Below are 14865 nucleotides of genomic sequence, written 5' to 3'. Positions count from 1 at the left end.
TTGTCTCTCTTTCCCTTTTTCCTATTAGTCACCAAGGTTTGCAATCCTATTGGATATTAATTTACCCAGTTTTTGTCCAGTGTGATAATTTCCATCTATTATTGTCATAGTGGTTTCTTCTCTATCCTAAATATACCCCCCATTCCTGTTGGTTTGATCAAAGCATGTTTTTCTTACATTTTTAATTAAAATTACATAATTAATATTATTAAACTGATTTACCAAGTTGTATTATATTCATTTTAAGGCATTAAATGATTGAACATCAACTTCACCATCAGTATGACCTTCCCTTTACCCGTGTCCCATCCATCATCATAGCCTGCCTCCTTGAAGGCACAAACATTTTTAATTCATATTGTTTGGTTCAACACAAAAAAAATTTGAGTTACCAATACTTAGATCATTACTGATAATTGTTATCATTATTGATAATTGTTATCTCTCCATGTGTTACTAAAATAAGTGTCTAAGCATCTACAAAACATCCAAGGTTGTCTATAACATCACCTGGAGGCAGTCCTCTACGAGGGAAGAGCCTACAGCTGCTCTGACATTGATCTACTCAAAAGAGACTTCCCTTAACACTGAGAAGACTTAACAAGAACAATGACCTGCTACTGGACAGGGCTTGCTGTATTGCCCCTTAATTGTGAGGCGAAACTAGAGGATACTCCACACCAGCCTGACTTCAGTGTAGGATGTGAAGATTCCAGGATCTTTAATACAGAAACCTGATGCCAACAATAGGACTGCATGAAAAATAAAACTGTATTGGCACACCAGACAATGACTTGGATTGAATAAACTAATTTGCCTGGATCCTAGAGTTGGCCTTATGCCAGGAAACTTCAGGGGTAATGGTCTCCTTGTATTTATACCAAGGCTATTCCTTTCTACGACCCCCATATTTTGGTGGGCCTATATAAACAATATTTGTCACTCTAATACCGTTTTTACTGTGCCCTTTTAACTACCCTTAAAAAAAAAACCTCTTAAACTTTTGATGTTAACTTAAACTAATATGTATATGTATGGATATATAAAACTACTATGCCTTCAAAGTTAAGGAGTCACATTAATCTCATGGCTTTAGGTTGCTTTGTGTACTGCTAAGAAATGTTATAATGTCCTACAATCTGGGGACTTGTGGACAAAGTAATTGTACATGGGTTCTGCCTTATTTTTCTTAATGTTTTTTTGACTGTAAGTTCAAAATTAAGGCGTCAGCAAGGGGATTTCTTCTGAGAACTCTGTTTATGGGCGATTGTTCTTTCACTGTAACTTTACCTTGTCCTCTTTGCATCATTGTTCTCATAATTAAAAATAAAAAATTAAAAAAAATAAGTGTCTAAGGATTTAGTGGACTTTGGTTAGTACTAGTTGAACCTTCTGTGTTACTATTTAGGCTCACTGAATTTGGTACATTATAGGAAATTTTCCTATCAGATTTTCTGTGAATGTAGAGTGCTAATACTATAAAAATTTTTGTTTGTTTGTTTTTGGGTCAAACCTGGCAGTGCTCAGAAGTTACTCCTGGCTCTATGCTCAGAAATTGCTCCTGGCAGGCTCCGGGGACCATATGGGATGCCGGGATTTGAACTGCCGTCCTTCTACACACAAGGCAAACACCTTACCTCCAAGCTATCTCTCTGGCCCCTAATACTATAAAATTTTGAGGTATCATATAGTACAGGATCTATAGATCTGGAGCAAATTGGTGGCTTAGCAGTTAGATCAGGTTAAGTCAAGGAGCTGGGCTGTTTCTGTCAGAGAGAGTCAGGTCTGGCATTGGGTTGCTGTCATCATGCAGAAAGGGAAATCTGTGTGTCTCTCTGACTTTCCCCCTCCCCAATCCTGAATATGCTGTGGAGGTATCAGCCCTGACCATACTACCTAGGAAGTAGCAGGGACCATTAATTTTCTTTTTTATTAGTAGCTAGGCTGTTTTTCTGCCAGGAAGATGGCAGGTGCTGGATTTCCTGGTGGTGGTGTGGGTGTGGAGTGACAGACCCAAACTCATTTTGGGAAAAAAAAACTTAGAGGTTTCAGTCTTATAGCCTGATCCCACTGAACAAATTCAGCAACTAATATTATTTGAGTTCAGCCAAGGAGCTGCACTATTTTTGTCAGAAAGAGCACGTAAGGTGTGGTGCTGGGTGGCTGTGATTGTTGCAGAAAGAGGATCCTGCCTTTCATCTATTCTGAGCATTTCATAGAGGTATCAGCCTGGATTAGTCTACCTAGGAATTATTGGTGGCTATTATTTTCTTTTGGAGAGGAGCCAGGCAGGACACTTGGTAAAGGAGCCAGGACACTTGAAGATCCAACTATTGTTTTATTAATATCTCACCAAAGAGTTCATTTTCTCTAAGAGCTGAGTATTATTCCATGGTATAAATGTATTATAGTTTCTTTATTCACATATCTAGATAATTTTAGATGTTTTTCTCTGGGGGGGGGGGTGTCACAGTACACCATTTAAGAAGTTAGGATCTAGCAAGTCCATGAATTTCTGTGAGTTGCTCTAGCAAGTTAATCATATCTAAGAAATGAGTATTGGGCACCTTTGATCTCTAGCCAGTTGGTCAGAAGCACAAGTAATAACCTGGTTTTGTGCTATCAGCTGCAGTGGGAGGAGGACGTCACAACAATATACAATCTGTTTGAAGCCTGGGTCACAGCCTAGGATTGCTCTTGGGGATAGATAGTCTTGGAGATATTTGTTTGGTTTTGGTTTTCTGGCCATACCTGCAGCACTGAGGGATTATTACTCTTGGCTCAGAAATCACTCCTGGCAGGCTGGGGGTGCTATGGATTGAACCCAGGTGGGCTGCCCTACTTGCTGTACTATTGCTCTGGTCCCTAGTCTTGGAGATTGTGTCCCTGACTGTGAAATTGGTGCAATTTCTGAGTAGGAACTGTCCAGTTGAGCAGAATGGAGTAAGATTCTCTAGCTGGTGTTTGAAATTTCTCCTCTATGTAAAGAAAACTTCACACACTCATATTGGAATTGAGTTGCCTTGACGTGTATGATGAAATTAAATTCTTGAAGGTTATTGGTCAGAGGTTCTAATTTTATTTATTTATTTTTTTTTGGTTTTTGGGCCACACCCGGCATTGCTCAGGGGTTACTCCTGGCTGTCTGCTCAGAAATAGCTCCTAGCAGGCACGGGGGACCATATGGGACACCGGGATTCGAACCAACCACCTTTGGTCCTGGATCGGCTGCTTGCAAGGCAAAAGCCACTGTGCTATCTCTCCAGGCCTAGAGGTTCTAATTTTTAAATAAATTTATTTGAGCATTATCATCTGTGTTTCCATGTTACAATGTTCTAAAACCATATCATGCACCAGAGTATTAGTATCTCCACCATTGTCTGTCTCTTTCCCCCTTTCCCTTCCCACCATGTTGAGGTTAGTTCTGTGTTTTGTCATTGGCCAATTGGTATTCCCTCAAATTTCCTCTTATTTGTTTTGTTTTTTGGGCCACACTGGGTGGCGTTCAGGGGTTACTCCTGGCTCTGTGCTCAGAAATTGCTCCTGAAAGGCTTGGGGGACCATATGGAATGCCAGGACTTAAATGAGGTTGGCTAAGGCAAACACCCTACCAGCTGTGCTGTAGCTCCAGCCCCACCCTCTGATTTTTTAATATTCCATATATCAGAGAGAACATATTGTAACTATCACTCTTGGTTGACTTTAATTAGTATGACACTTTCCAGATCCATCCACGTCTTGGTAATTTGCAAGATCTCATCTTTTCTGTTGACTTTCTATTTTGGCCAGTTCTCATATTCTCAGGGCTACCAGTATTTCTTGATTCTTTTTTGTTCACTTTTTTCTTTTTCTTGTCACATTTTTTTCATGCTCAAAGCTCAGTAAAAGTAGTTTGATGTTATTTAATAATTCAAATATATCTTGCTTCTTTTACAACTAGCTAAGTTTAGCTAGTAAAAGTTCTCTATAAAGGTTCAGAGGATTATATTGGGCCTATCTTGATAATCCAGGATAATGTCCTGATTTAAAAGTCTGTAACTTTAATCTTGTCTGGAGTGTTTCTTGCTATATATGGTGATATTAGTTATGGGAAGTATAATATGCTCTGCATATCACCAGATTAATTCTTTGCATGCAACTAACTAAAAATAGCTTACTTTGAAATGTAACTTGTTTAAGGAAGATAATTAAGATCCTATCATCTTTGTGTAAATGACATTATTTATTTTCTTTGGAGACTAAAAATCAGGGGGAAGATAGGAAGCACCAGGAAAGGAACAGAGAAATGGAAGAAGTGGGTCAGTGGTAACTGGAAAAAAATCTTTGCTTCTTAAATGGTGTTTTGATTTTGACAAGGTGGCATCCACAACTGAAAATAGTACAACTTGGAGTACAGTCCATTGATAAAAATGTCAACAATATAGCTCTGAATTAACCACAGCTTTTTAGATGTTTCATGTTTACAAAATTGTGCGTCTATTAAGAAATGCAAAATGATCTTAAGTCTGAAACTTAACAGTAAAGAGAAAATGAATATATGAAATTGCAGATATTTAACAGCTAACCCACTCACTAGGTTGCTAGCTTTTGATTTTTATTCTGCTCAGTAAAATTGTTTGAATTTTATGTCTATTGCTATTTACATAGCCACTATGTTTATCAGTTTCTTATTTAATATGCAAAATATTAATTATTGAATAACAAGTTAATTTGTGCTCAAGTTTAAGTGACACTCTACTTTGTAAAAAATATAGTTTTCAGATGGAATGTATATTTATTGCTCTCTTCTTTTGTTCTGTTAGCTAAGAAACCTTTCCAGCTTAGACCTACGTCATATCACTGAACTGGATAATGAAACAGTGATGGAAATTGTCAAGAGGTGCAAAAATCTTAGCTCTCTCAATCTCTGTTTGAACTGGATCATAAATGACAGGTAATGTTGTTTAACATCTCAAAAATGCTTTCTTGAGAAAAGAGTGTACTTTTATATTAATTATCATTGTTGCAAGGCCTGCCAGCTTTAACGAACATTGATAAGATAGATAAATTTGGATTTAGAAGTTTTCTAGATGCATACATTTTTATTTGTAATCAGATTTTTCTGTGTTAATTTTTGACACCCATAAATGATAATATCAGTCTTCTGAATTTTTCTTTGCCATCCATCTAGGATATATTGTTTATTTGACCTTTTTTTTTTTTTTTTGTTTTTGGGCCACACCCGGCGGTGCTCAGGGGTTATTCCTGGCTGTCTGCTCAGAAATAGCTCCTGGCAGGCACGGGGGACCATATGGGACACCGGGATTCAAACCAACCACCTTTGGTCCTGGATCGGCTGCTTGCAAGGCAAACGCCGCTGTGCTATCTCTCCGGGCCCTTATTTGACATTTTTAATACTTTTGTAACTATTAGACTTTTCTATTCGCTTTTCAAGAAAAAATGACAATGGGAAAGTATTTCAAACATTTTGTTTCAAATTCTTTCTCAAGGATAACATTTTATTCTCCATATAAATCATTGACTTTGGAAATAGAATCATGTCATAGTTAATATATAGTGAGAATTAGTTTAAAGTGGATATTTTCTTCCTATACATAGACTGAACTCCTTTTAAAAATAGCATGTAAAAAAAGAAGCAAGAAACTTTGACTTTTATATATTTTAAACAAGTGCAGAGCAATGGACTGGTATTATCTATTTGGTTAGGTGGTTCTTAAGCACTAGAGAATATTCTTGTCCAGTGACTTGTCAGTACTTTTCTTTAATTTACAAGCAGGCCACTGAAAATATTTTGAATTTTCAGTCATAAGCTTTATGTCAGCTAAAATTAGAACCTCTTTAGACTCAGGATTTTTTCACACTGATGCAATAATTTATTGTTTATATTAGATACTGTTTTAAATTTAAGCAATCTATACATTTAATTTCCTTTTTTACTTAAAATTAATTAGGTAGGATCCTTTTCCATAATTTTGGTTAATTCTAGTGAAATATTTTCAAAACATTACTCATTACTCTTATGTCACAGTTTTTACATTGGCTTTTTATTGGTAGAAAAAGTCATAATTTAGACTGGATTCAGTAATTGTTTATAAATGGTATTTATGGTATTTACTTTTGAACTAGAGTCACCAAATGAAGTACAGAAATATATAAAAAATGTTAGTGAAGATTTTGAAAGTTTCTTTTTTTCTGATCATTTTAAAAAGACTCAATTTGTATGAATCTAAAATATGTCTGATTTTTTATGACTAATAAAGTTAAATACAAAATGAAATGCTATTCTCTGGTTTTAAGCATTTTTACATTAGCCAATGTTGAAATAACCTTAGATTTAAAAGTAGAAAACCTTTTTTGCAGAAAATATGTATAAAGAGTTTTTGTCTTTTATTTTGTAATACTTTTCTGTATGCCTATAGCAGAATACCTATTTAGAAGGATCAAAATTAGAAGTGGCAGAGGTAAATGAGAGGTAGTTCATCTGTGATTTATAAGGGTTCTCGCTTAAGTAAATATTCTACTTTGGCATCATTTAAAAACAAAATAGGTTTAGGGATTTCCAGTTTTCAACTTCTTGGAATATTTATGTAGCCACAATGGGGTGTTTACAGATAGGAATGGGCCTTCTCCCTTGCCTTGATTCCCTCTGATAGGCTACATTAACTCAATTCTCACACTTCCAATCATATTTTCCCCCTCAAGTATGATAATCATTTGATATGTACTATCGAGATTTATTTGCAAGGAATGAAAGTGTATTTTTATGTTTTTTTAATGGAAAAGTTTGGATTAATTGAGAAAACATGCATTTTAATGAGGTTGAGCAGTAGAGTTTTAAAGATCAAACTCTTTCAGGTTTTAATTACACTACTTGCACTTACCCTGTATACTGTAATAGAAGTTTCAAACATTAAAACCTACTTTGCAGTATCATCTAAATTACTCATCTCATTGTTCTTGCCATTCTCTATCACTAAGATAAGTAATATTTGTAATTATATTGGTATAAATCTAGAACTTCCCGTCAGACTTAATTATAATTTCAGCACTTAGCTGAGATGGGTCAGTAACCTTTCATATACTGAGCACTGGAATGCACTAATGCATTTAGCCTATCAATTAGCATCTGTTTTACATTTCTTCATTATTATTATCCTCTGGTAAATCAGGAAGCATTTATTAACGCCTTACTAATACTTGGCGCTGTTTCTTAAGCTATGTTCTTGCGTCTCTCAAAGACTGATCCTTTAGGTGACATAGACTCACTGACTGAGATAATAGTGAACATTGTCCGGATAGAAGGCAGGAAAGTAACCTTTGTTACCCAGGTAATTAATTGATGGGCAGTTTACATATGTTCTCCTTTAATCCTTTCAGCATCTTTTGTTCAACCGAAGGTCACACTATCCCCATTAAATTTAGGGCATTTATTTAACTTTTCTACAACTTTTAAGGTGGATGTATTTTTTTCATAATTGTTGTAGTAAAAACTAGATGAGGATAAGCAGCAGCAACAACAACAAAAAACTGTTTATTTAATTAAGTTGAATTTACCATTTTAAGCTGGGATTCATATATAATTGACATTTATGCGTGATTAAATCTTTTAAACCAGTGTCAGACATTTATTTTATAGTAAAAATATAATAGAATATTTAAATGTTATTTTACATAGTACAGAAGAAATAGAGTTTGTGTTTAATGTTAATAAAGGACTTCACATCAAGAGATACTTTGGCATTCTTCTCATATCTTTAAATACAAGTTTTATCTTGGAATTTCAAGGTATTTAGCTGTAAATGATTTTGAACTTAAAATGTAAAAATATGTCATCAATGAATTTCTTTTTGTTCCTGGTACCTTTTAGCATTTTGTGATTTTTGAACTTATCTCTGTGACAGAAACATGCTGTTTCTTATCTTTGTTTTTCTGGAAACACCTTTTGTGTTTAGAGAGTTAAACAGCATGGTATTTTCTTGTATTCAGAAGGATGGTCTAGTAGTCATTTGACATTTACCATTGCTTTTGAACACAAATAAAATCCAAGTGGCTTATGAAAAGAGGAGACTGACTATTTCTATCAGTGATTTAAATAAAACATTGGCTTGTTCTGTTCTCTGCTCTATGATTCTAAGTGTATTGAAATGTTTATTTGTATTTGATATAAATCTTAGGTTATATTGTATTTGGTTGGTCTTCACTGTTTTTTGCCTATTTGGTATCGAGTCCAAAAAACTGTATGCAAAAATCTGATATGCTTCAAACAGAATAGTACCTTTATAGTGTCATGCTACTGGGGTACAGTGATTGTCTTGCACACGGCCAATTTGATTTTGATTACCAGTATCTCCTATGAGTCCAAGCTCGCCAGGGCTGTGATCCCTGAACACAGAGCCAGGAAAAAACTCTGAGCACTAGGTCTGGTCTCCTTCAAGATGTACAGTGATAACCTTTTAATAATAATTTTGCCTTTTTTCCTCAAGGAGAATTAAATGCAATCGACTGATCTCAACAGACCATTGTAAAAATTCTTTCTAAATTTTAAATTGACTATCAAAAACCAGAACTTATTTTTTAAAGCTAGTCTTGAAAAAAAGTAATCATGATTGAGAAACCCATTGTCAAATACATGATTTTTTTTCAGTGGCATGGGCTGGAGAGATAGTGCAGCAGATAAGGAGCTTACCTTGCCTTTGGGTTTGATTCCTTACACCCCTTATGTTCACATGACCATCAACATGCGTGGACCCTGAGCCAACTGCCAGGAGTAAACTGTGAGCACTGGCAGGTGTGGTCTTTCAAAACAAGATCTTCAGCGGATGGGCTCAGGGGACCATATTGGGTGCCAGGGATTGAACCCAGGTTGACTGCATGCAAGGCAAATACCCTACCTGTTAGGTATTTCAGTTATCTTGTAATTAGCTTGCTAGAGAGTGGGAGAGGGAGGAGGGAGGAAGAAGGTGTGTGTGTGTGTGTGTGTGTGTGTGTGTGTGTGTGTGTGTGTGTGTGTGTGTGTGGTGTGTATTTAAGAGAGAGAGAGAGACAACGAAAGAGAGAGAAGAGATCAGGGAGAGAGAAGAGAGAGGAGAGAGAGAATTGATTTTTAAATGCAGTCCTTTTGTCACGGACACTTGGTTGTCTCTAGATTTTGACTACATGCAAAGATCTTTTCTGAGAGTAGTGTGTTGCCTTGGGAAAGATGATGAGAAATGGAATTGCTGGGGCATATGGAAACTAAATTTCCAGTTTTTGAGAAGCATACATACCCCGTCTACATATTGAGTTTTTTTTTATGAAAATTCAGGTGTAACTATAAAAAGTTAGTTCCCATTTGAAATCGAGTAGTTCTTTTAAAGTTGAATCTAATAAAATATATGAACAATAAAATAAAATAAAATTTCTCCCTAAATTAACATTATTTAGATCTTAACACTTCTATTCACTGGAGAAATTACAGAGGAGGGAATAATTCAGCTTAAAATAATCTAAAATGTTAATTTTCATTGACTACCTTTTGAAAAGAATAGCTGATTTACACTTTGGATTCAAACCAGAGTATTATTTAAAATGTTTACTGATCTCTAGCAAGAATTAGGCAAGTTTACTAAATTCTCTCCATCTTTTAAAAATTAGGTGTTTTTGGACAACACCTAATGTGCTTAGGGGTCAAACTATGATCAGCCACAAGCTCTACCCACTGTCTGGCCCTAAAATAATTTTTTAAATAATTTACTTGCTATGCTATGCTATAATTTACTTGTATTTCAGTCCTTTGTTTATAGAATCATGAAAAATCTTAATAGAATTTTTCTTTTCTTTGTCACTGTATAGCACTTTAAGTGTTCTCTCTAATCTATTTTAAGTGTACTTGGTTTGAAGTTATAGAGTGACAGATCATTCTCGCTTTTAGAGAGACTGACAGCACCTCAGCTAATGTAAAACTCAATGCGGCTTTCTATAAAGATTTTTCTAACGCCCTTGATCTTCTTTGGATGTTTATTCTGTTTCTTCTTCCAAATTTCTGTTGATTCAATAATCAAAAAAACGATGACATTTAGAAATAAAGTTCAGAAAGGATTTGAGCAGGTGTTGGTGGTATAAAATATTTGCTGAGTGTCCATTGTGTTTTATTTCGAAGAACTGTTTTGTGAACATATGCTATGTATTGTATTTGTAAGTGTTCAAGGACTGCATGGATAATCTACCATCTTCTGTGAATGTCATGTCACAATGGACTTAGAATTTTATTTCATTTCAATCCCTTAATATTACTTAACTCTCCTAGAGATTAGGTTTAAAGATTGCCCAAGGGGGACAAACCTATTCATTAAATCCTGCAGGCATAGTTGAATTTGAGTTTGAGAATATTTTGTTTTCTATTAAACTTAAGTGGTGTGGAGGTGAGGAATACATTTCACCTTGAAGCACAGAATTTGAAGTTACAACAGTTTTGGAAATAAAGAGGCAGCAAAAATAATGCTCACAGTTGAAACCACTCCAGGTTGCTATTTTGAGCATCTTTGTCCTGTCTGGCTCCAAATAGTGTCTAATACTGTGTCAATAGTGTAGCTAAAGTAGCTGGGTGAAATTTGGTGCATTCGAATTTTGTCTCGGTTCCATAATTTGCAAATTTTTATGTATGTTCTACCATATTTATTTATACTGTTTCAAAAAGAATAGTAAAATATATGATTGTATTCAAAAGGTTTAGGGATGAGAATAGATGTTTCTGAGCTGGTGGCAGTTAGTTTGAGAAATATGTTTTGATGCTACTTTTTTATTTATTTATTGATAATTACTTGTAAGGCCATCCCTAGAAGGTAAAGTACTGGAGTAACTACAGTGAAGCTTTAAAATTCACTAAAATTTGAAATCTTTTGTGTCCCCAGAGGCTGTATATTATATTTCTTTAAAGCATGACTAATTTTTGTAGTGTTTAGTGAGATCATAGTATATAATACTTCCTCCTTTTGGACCAAGGTTATTACCAATAACTAATAATAGCTGCTACTTATATAGTCTGTGTAACACTATGTTTTTATACACTTTTATTCAGTGTTTTATAAGTACCCTGAGGAAGAAATGATTAACCATTTTCAAACAAAGGAATCAAGACCAAGAAAACTTAGACAGCTTATCAATAATACATAATAGAATTCACTTTTGTGTGTCTTCCAAGTCTGATGTCTAACTCAATAAGGATCCCTGTCCTCCAATACCTTATTCTACCTCAGACCAAAAGTGACCTAAAATCACGATCAGCTGAGGACAGTCCCACAAGCCTAGTCTAGTTTGGGGTTCCATAGGGCTTTGCATTTTGACTGGCCATGTTGCCTTCTGTGTTACCAAGTGCTCTGACTTGGGTGATAAATCATAGAGGAATTCTAATTCAGAGATTGTATCTTCTTGTGTTCTTAGCATTGCTGGGATGTATTGCCTTCTCTTTTTCTTAGAAAATATCTGTGAAATGACAAAGTTTTTTTTCAATGGATTTTACTTTAATGAAATTCTTCAAAGAACAATATATTATGTTCCAAAGATTGAAATTATACATTAAATGAAATGACTGAATATGTTGTAATCAATTTATAGAAAGTTTCAATAGAAAACTTAAGCTTTTAAATCATATAAATTTACATAGATTAAAATGTTTTAAATGAGTTTCAAGTATTATCTTGTATTCTTTATTCGTAGAAAACTATAATTAAGCAAAAAATAAACTAAAGCAAAATTAAGTACTACAATTTTACTATATATTCTAGATATTAAATAGGCTTTCAAGATGTATTTTACATTAAGATCTTATTTTTAATATATTTTTATTTAAACACCTTGATTACACACATGATTGTGTTGTTTGGGTTTCAGTCATGTAAAGAATACCACCCATCACCAGTGCAACATCCCCATTACCAATGTCCCAAATCTCCCTGCTACCACCCAACCCCTGCCTGTACTCTAGACAGGCTTTCTATTTCCTTCATACATTCTCATTATTAGGATAGTTCGAAATGTAGTTATTTCTCTAACTAAACTCATCACTCTTTGTGGTGAGCTTCCTGAGGTGAGCTGTAACTTCCAGCCCTTCTCTCTTTTGTGTCTGAAAATTGCTATTGCAAGAATGTCTTTCATTTTTCCTAAAACCCATAGATGAGTGAGACCATTCTGCGTTTTTTCTCTCGCTCTCTCTGACTTATTTCACTCAGCATTATAGATTCCATGTACATCCATGTATAGGAAAATTTCATGACTTCATCTCTCCTGACAGCTACATAATATTCCATTGTGTATATGTACCACAGTTTCTTTAGCTATTCGTCTGTTGAAAGGAATCTTGGTTGTTTCCAGAGTCTTGCTATGGTAAATAGTGTTGCAATGAGTATAGGTGTAAGGAAGGGATTTTTGTATTGTATTTTTGTGTTCCTAGGGTATATTCCTAGGAGTGGTATAGCTGGATCATATAGGAGCTCGATTTCCAGTTTTTGGAGGAATCTCCATATCGCTTTCCATAAAGGTTGAACTTAACGGCATTCCCACCAACTGTGGATAAGAGTTCTTTTCTCTCCACATCCCTGCCAACACTGCTTGTTCTCATTCTTTGTGATGTGTGCCAATCTCTGTGGTGTGAGGTGGTACCTCATAGTTGTTTTGATTTGCATCTCCCTGATGATTAGTGATGCAGAACATTCTTTCATGGGGCCGGAGAGGTAGCATGGAGGTAAGGCGTTTGCCTTTCATGCAGGAGGTCATCGGTTCGAATCCCGGCGCCCCATATGGTCCCCTGTGCCTGCCAGGAGCAATTTCTGAGCCTGGAGCCAGAAATAACCCCTGAGCACTGCCGGGTGTGACCCAAAAACCACAAAAAAAAAAAAAAAAAAAAAAAAAAGAACATTCTTTCATGTGTCTTTTGGCCATTTGTATTTCTTCTTTGTCAAAGTGTCTGTCTATTTCTTCTCTCCATTTTTTGATGGGATTAGATGTTTTTTTTTTTTTTTCTTGTAAAGTTCTGTCAGTACCTTGTATATTTTGGAGATCAGCCCCTTATTTGATGGGTATTGGGTAAATAGTTTCTCCCACTCAGTGGGTGGCTCTTGTTTCCTAGGCACTATATCCTTTCAGGAGCAGAAGCTTCTCAGCTTAATATATTCCCATCTGTTAATCTCTGTTGTCACTTGTTTGGAGAGTACAGTTTCCTCCTTGAAGATGCCTGTAGTCTCAATGTCCTGGAGTGTTTTGCCTACGTGTTGTTCTATATATCTTACGGTTTCAGGTCTGATATCGAGGTCTTTCATCCATTTGGATTTTACCTTCGTAAATGAGGTTAACTGGGGGTCTAAGTTCAATTTTTTGCAAGTGGCTAGCCAGTTATGCCAACACCACTTGTTGAAGAGGCTTTCTTTGCTCCATTTAGGATTTTTGCTCCTTTATCAAAAATTAGGTGATTGTATGTCTGGGGAACATTCTCAGAGTATTCAAGCCTATTCCACTGATCTGAGGTTCTGTCTTTATAACAATACCATGCTGTTTTGATAACTATCGCTTTGTAGTAAAGTTTAAAGTTGGGGAAAGTAATTCCTCCCATATTCTTTTTCCCAATGATTGCTTTAGCTATTCTAGGTGTTTATTGTTCCAAATGAATTTCAAAAGTGCCTGATCCACTTCTTTGAAGAATGTCATGGGTATCTTTAGAGGGATCGCATTAAATCTATTTAATGATTTGGGGGAGTATTGCCATTTTAATGATGTTAATCCTGCCAATCCATGAGCAGGGTATGTGTTTCCATTTCCGTGTGTCCTCTCTTATTTCTTGGAGCAGAGTTTTATCGTTTTCTTTGTATAGGTCCTTCACATTTTTAGTCAAGTTGATTCCAAGATATTTGAGTTTTTGTGGCACTATTGTGAATGGGGTTGTTTTCTTAATGTCCATTTCTTCCTTATTACTATTGGTGTATAGAAAGGCCATTGATTTTTGTGTGTTAATTTTGTAGCCTGCCACCTTGCTATATGAGTCTATTGTTTCTAGAAGCTTTTTGGGTTTTCTAATTAAAGTATCATGTCATCTGCAAACAGTGAGAGCTTGACTTCTTCCTTTCCTATCTGGATTCCCTTGATATCTTTTTCTTGCCAATCGCTATAGCAAGTACTTCCAGTGCTATGTTGAATAGGAGTGGTGAGAGAGGACAGCCTTGTCTTGTGCCAGAATTTAGAGGGAAAACTTTTAGTTTTTCTCCATTGAGGATGCTATTTGCCCCTGGCTTGTGGTAGATGGCCTTAACTATATTGAGAAAGGTTCCTTTCATTCCCATCTTGCTGAGAGTTTTGATCAGGAATGGGTGTTGGACCTTATCAAATGCTTTCTCTGCATCTATTGATATGATCATGTGGTTTTTATTTTTCTTGTTGTTGATGTTTGTATTATGTTGATAGATATACGGATGTTGAACCGTCCTTGCATTCCTGGGATGAAACCTACTTGGTCATAGTGGATGATCTTCTTAATGAGGTCTTGAATCCTATTTGCCAGGATTTTATTGAGGATTTTTGCATCTGTGTTCATCAGTGATATTAGTCTGTAATTTTCTTTTTTGGTAGCATCTCTGTCTGGTTTAGGTATCAAGGTGATGTTGGCTTCATAAAAGCTATTTGGAAGTGTTCCCATTTCTTCAATTTCATGAAAGAGTCTTGCCAGGAGTGATAGTAGTTCCTCTTGAAAGGTTTGAAAGAATTCCTTAGTGAATCCATCTGGGCCTGGGCTTTTGTTTTTGTTTAGACATTTGTTTACTGTTTTAATTTATTCAGTAGTGATGGGGTTGTTTAGATATGCTACATCCTCTTCATTCAATGCTGGAAGATTATATTAGTCCA

General features: G+C 35.5%; 1 protein-coding gene across 1 annotated transcript in view; it reads left to right on the top strand.

The window, feature by feature from the left end:
- FBXL17 (F-box and leucine rich repeat protein 17) overlaps positions 1 to 14865 on the top strand; it is a 573691-nt gene that overhangs the window by 210056 nt on the left and 348770 nt on the right. Inside the window, exon 7 of the mRNA XM_049769100.1 lies at positions 4803 to 4933. Within this exon, the coding sequence (XP_049625057.1) occupies positions 4803 to 4933 (131 nt within the window). The remainder of the gene's footprint in view (positions 1 to 4802; positions 4934 to 14865) is intronic.

This window comes from Suncus etruscus, chromosome 2, assembly GCF_024139225.1.
Source record: "Suncus etruscus isolate mSunEtr1 chromosome 2, mSunEtr1.pri.cur, whole genome shotgun sequence".
In the NCBI taxonomy this organism is placed as follows: Eukaryota; Metazoa; Chordata; class Mammalia; order Eulipotyphla; family Soricidae; genus Suncus; species Suncus etruscus.
This window is presented reverse-complemented; position numbering and strand designations above follow the sequence as displayed.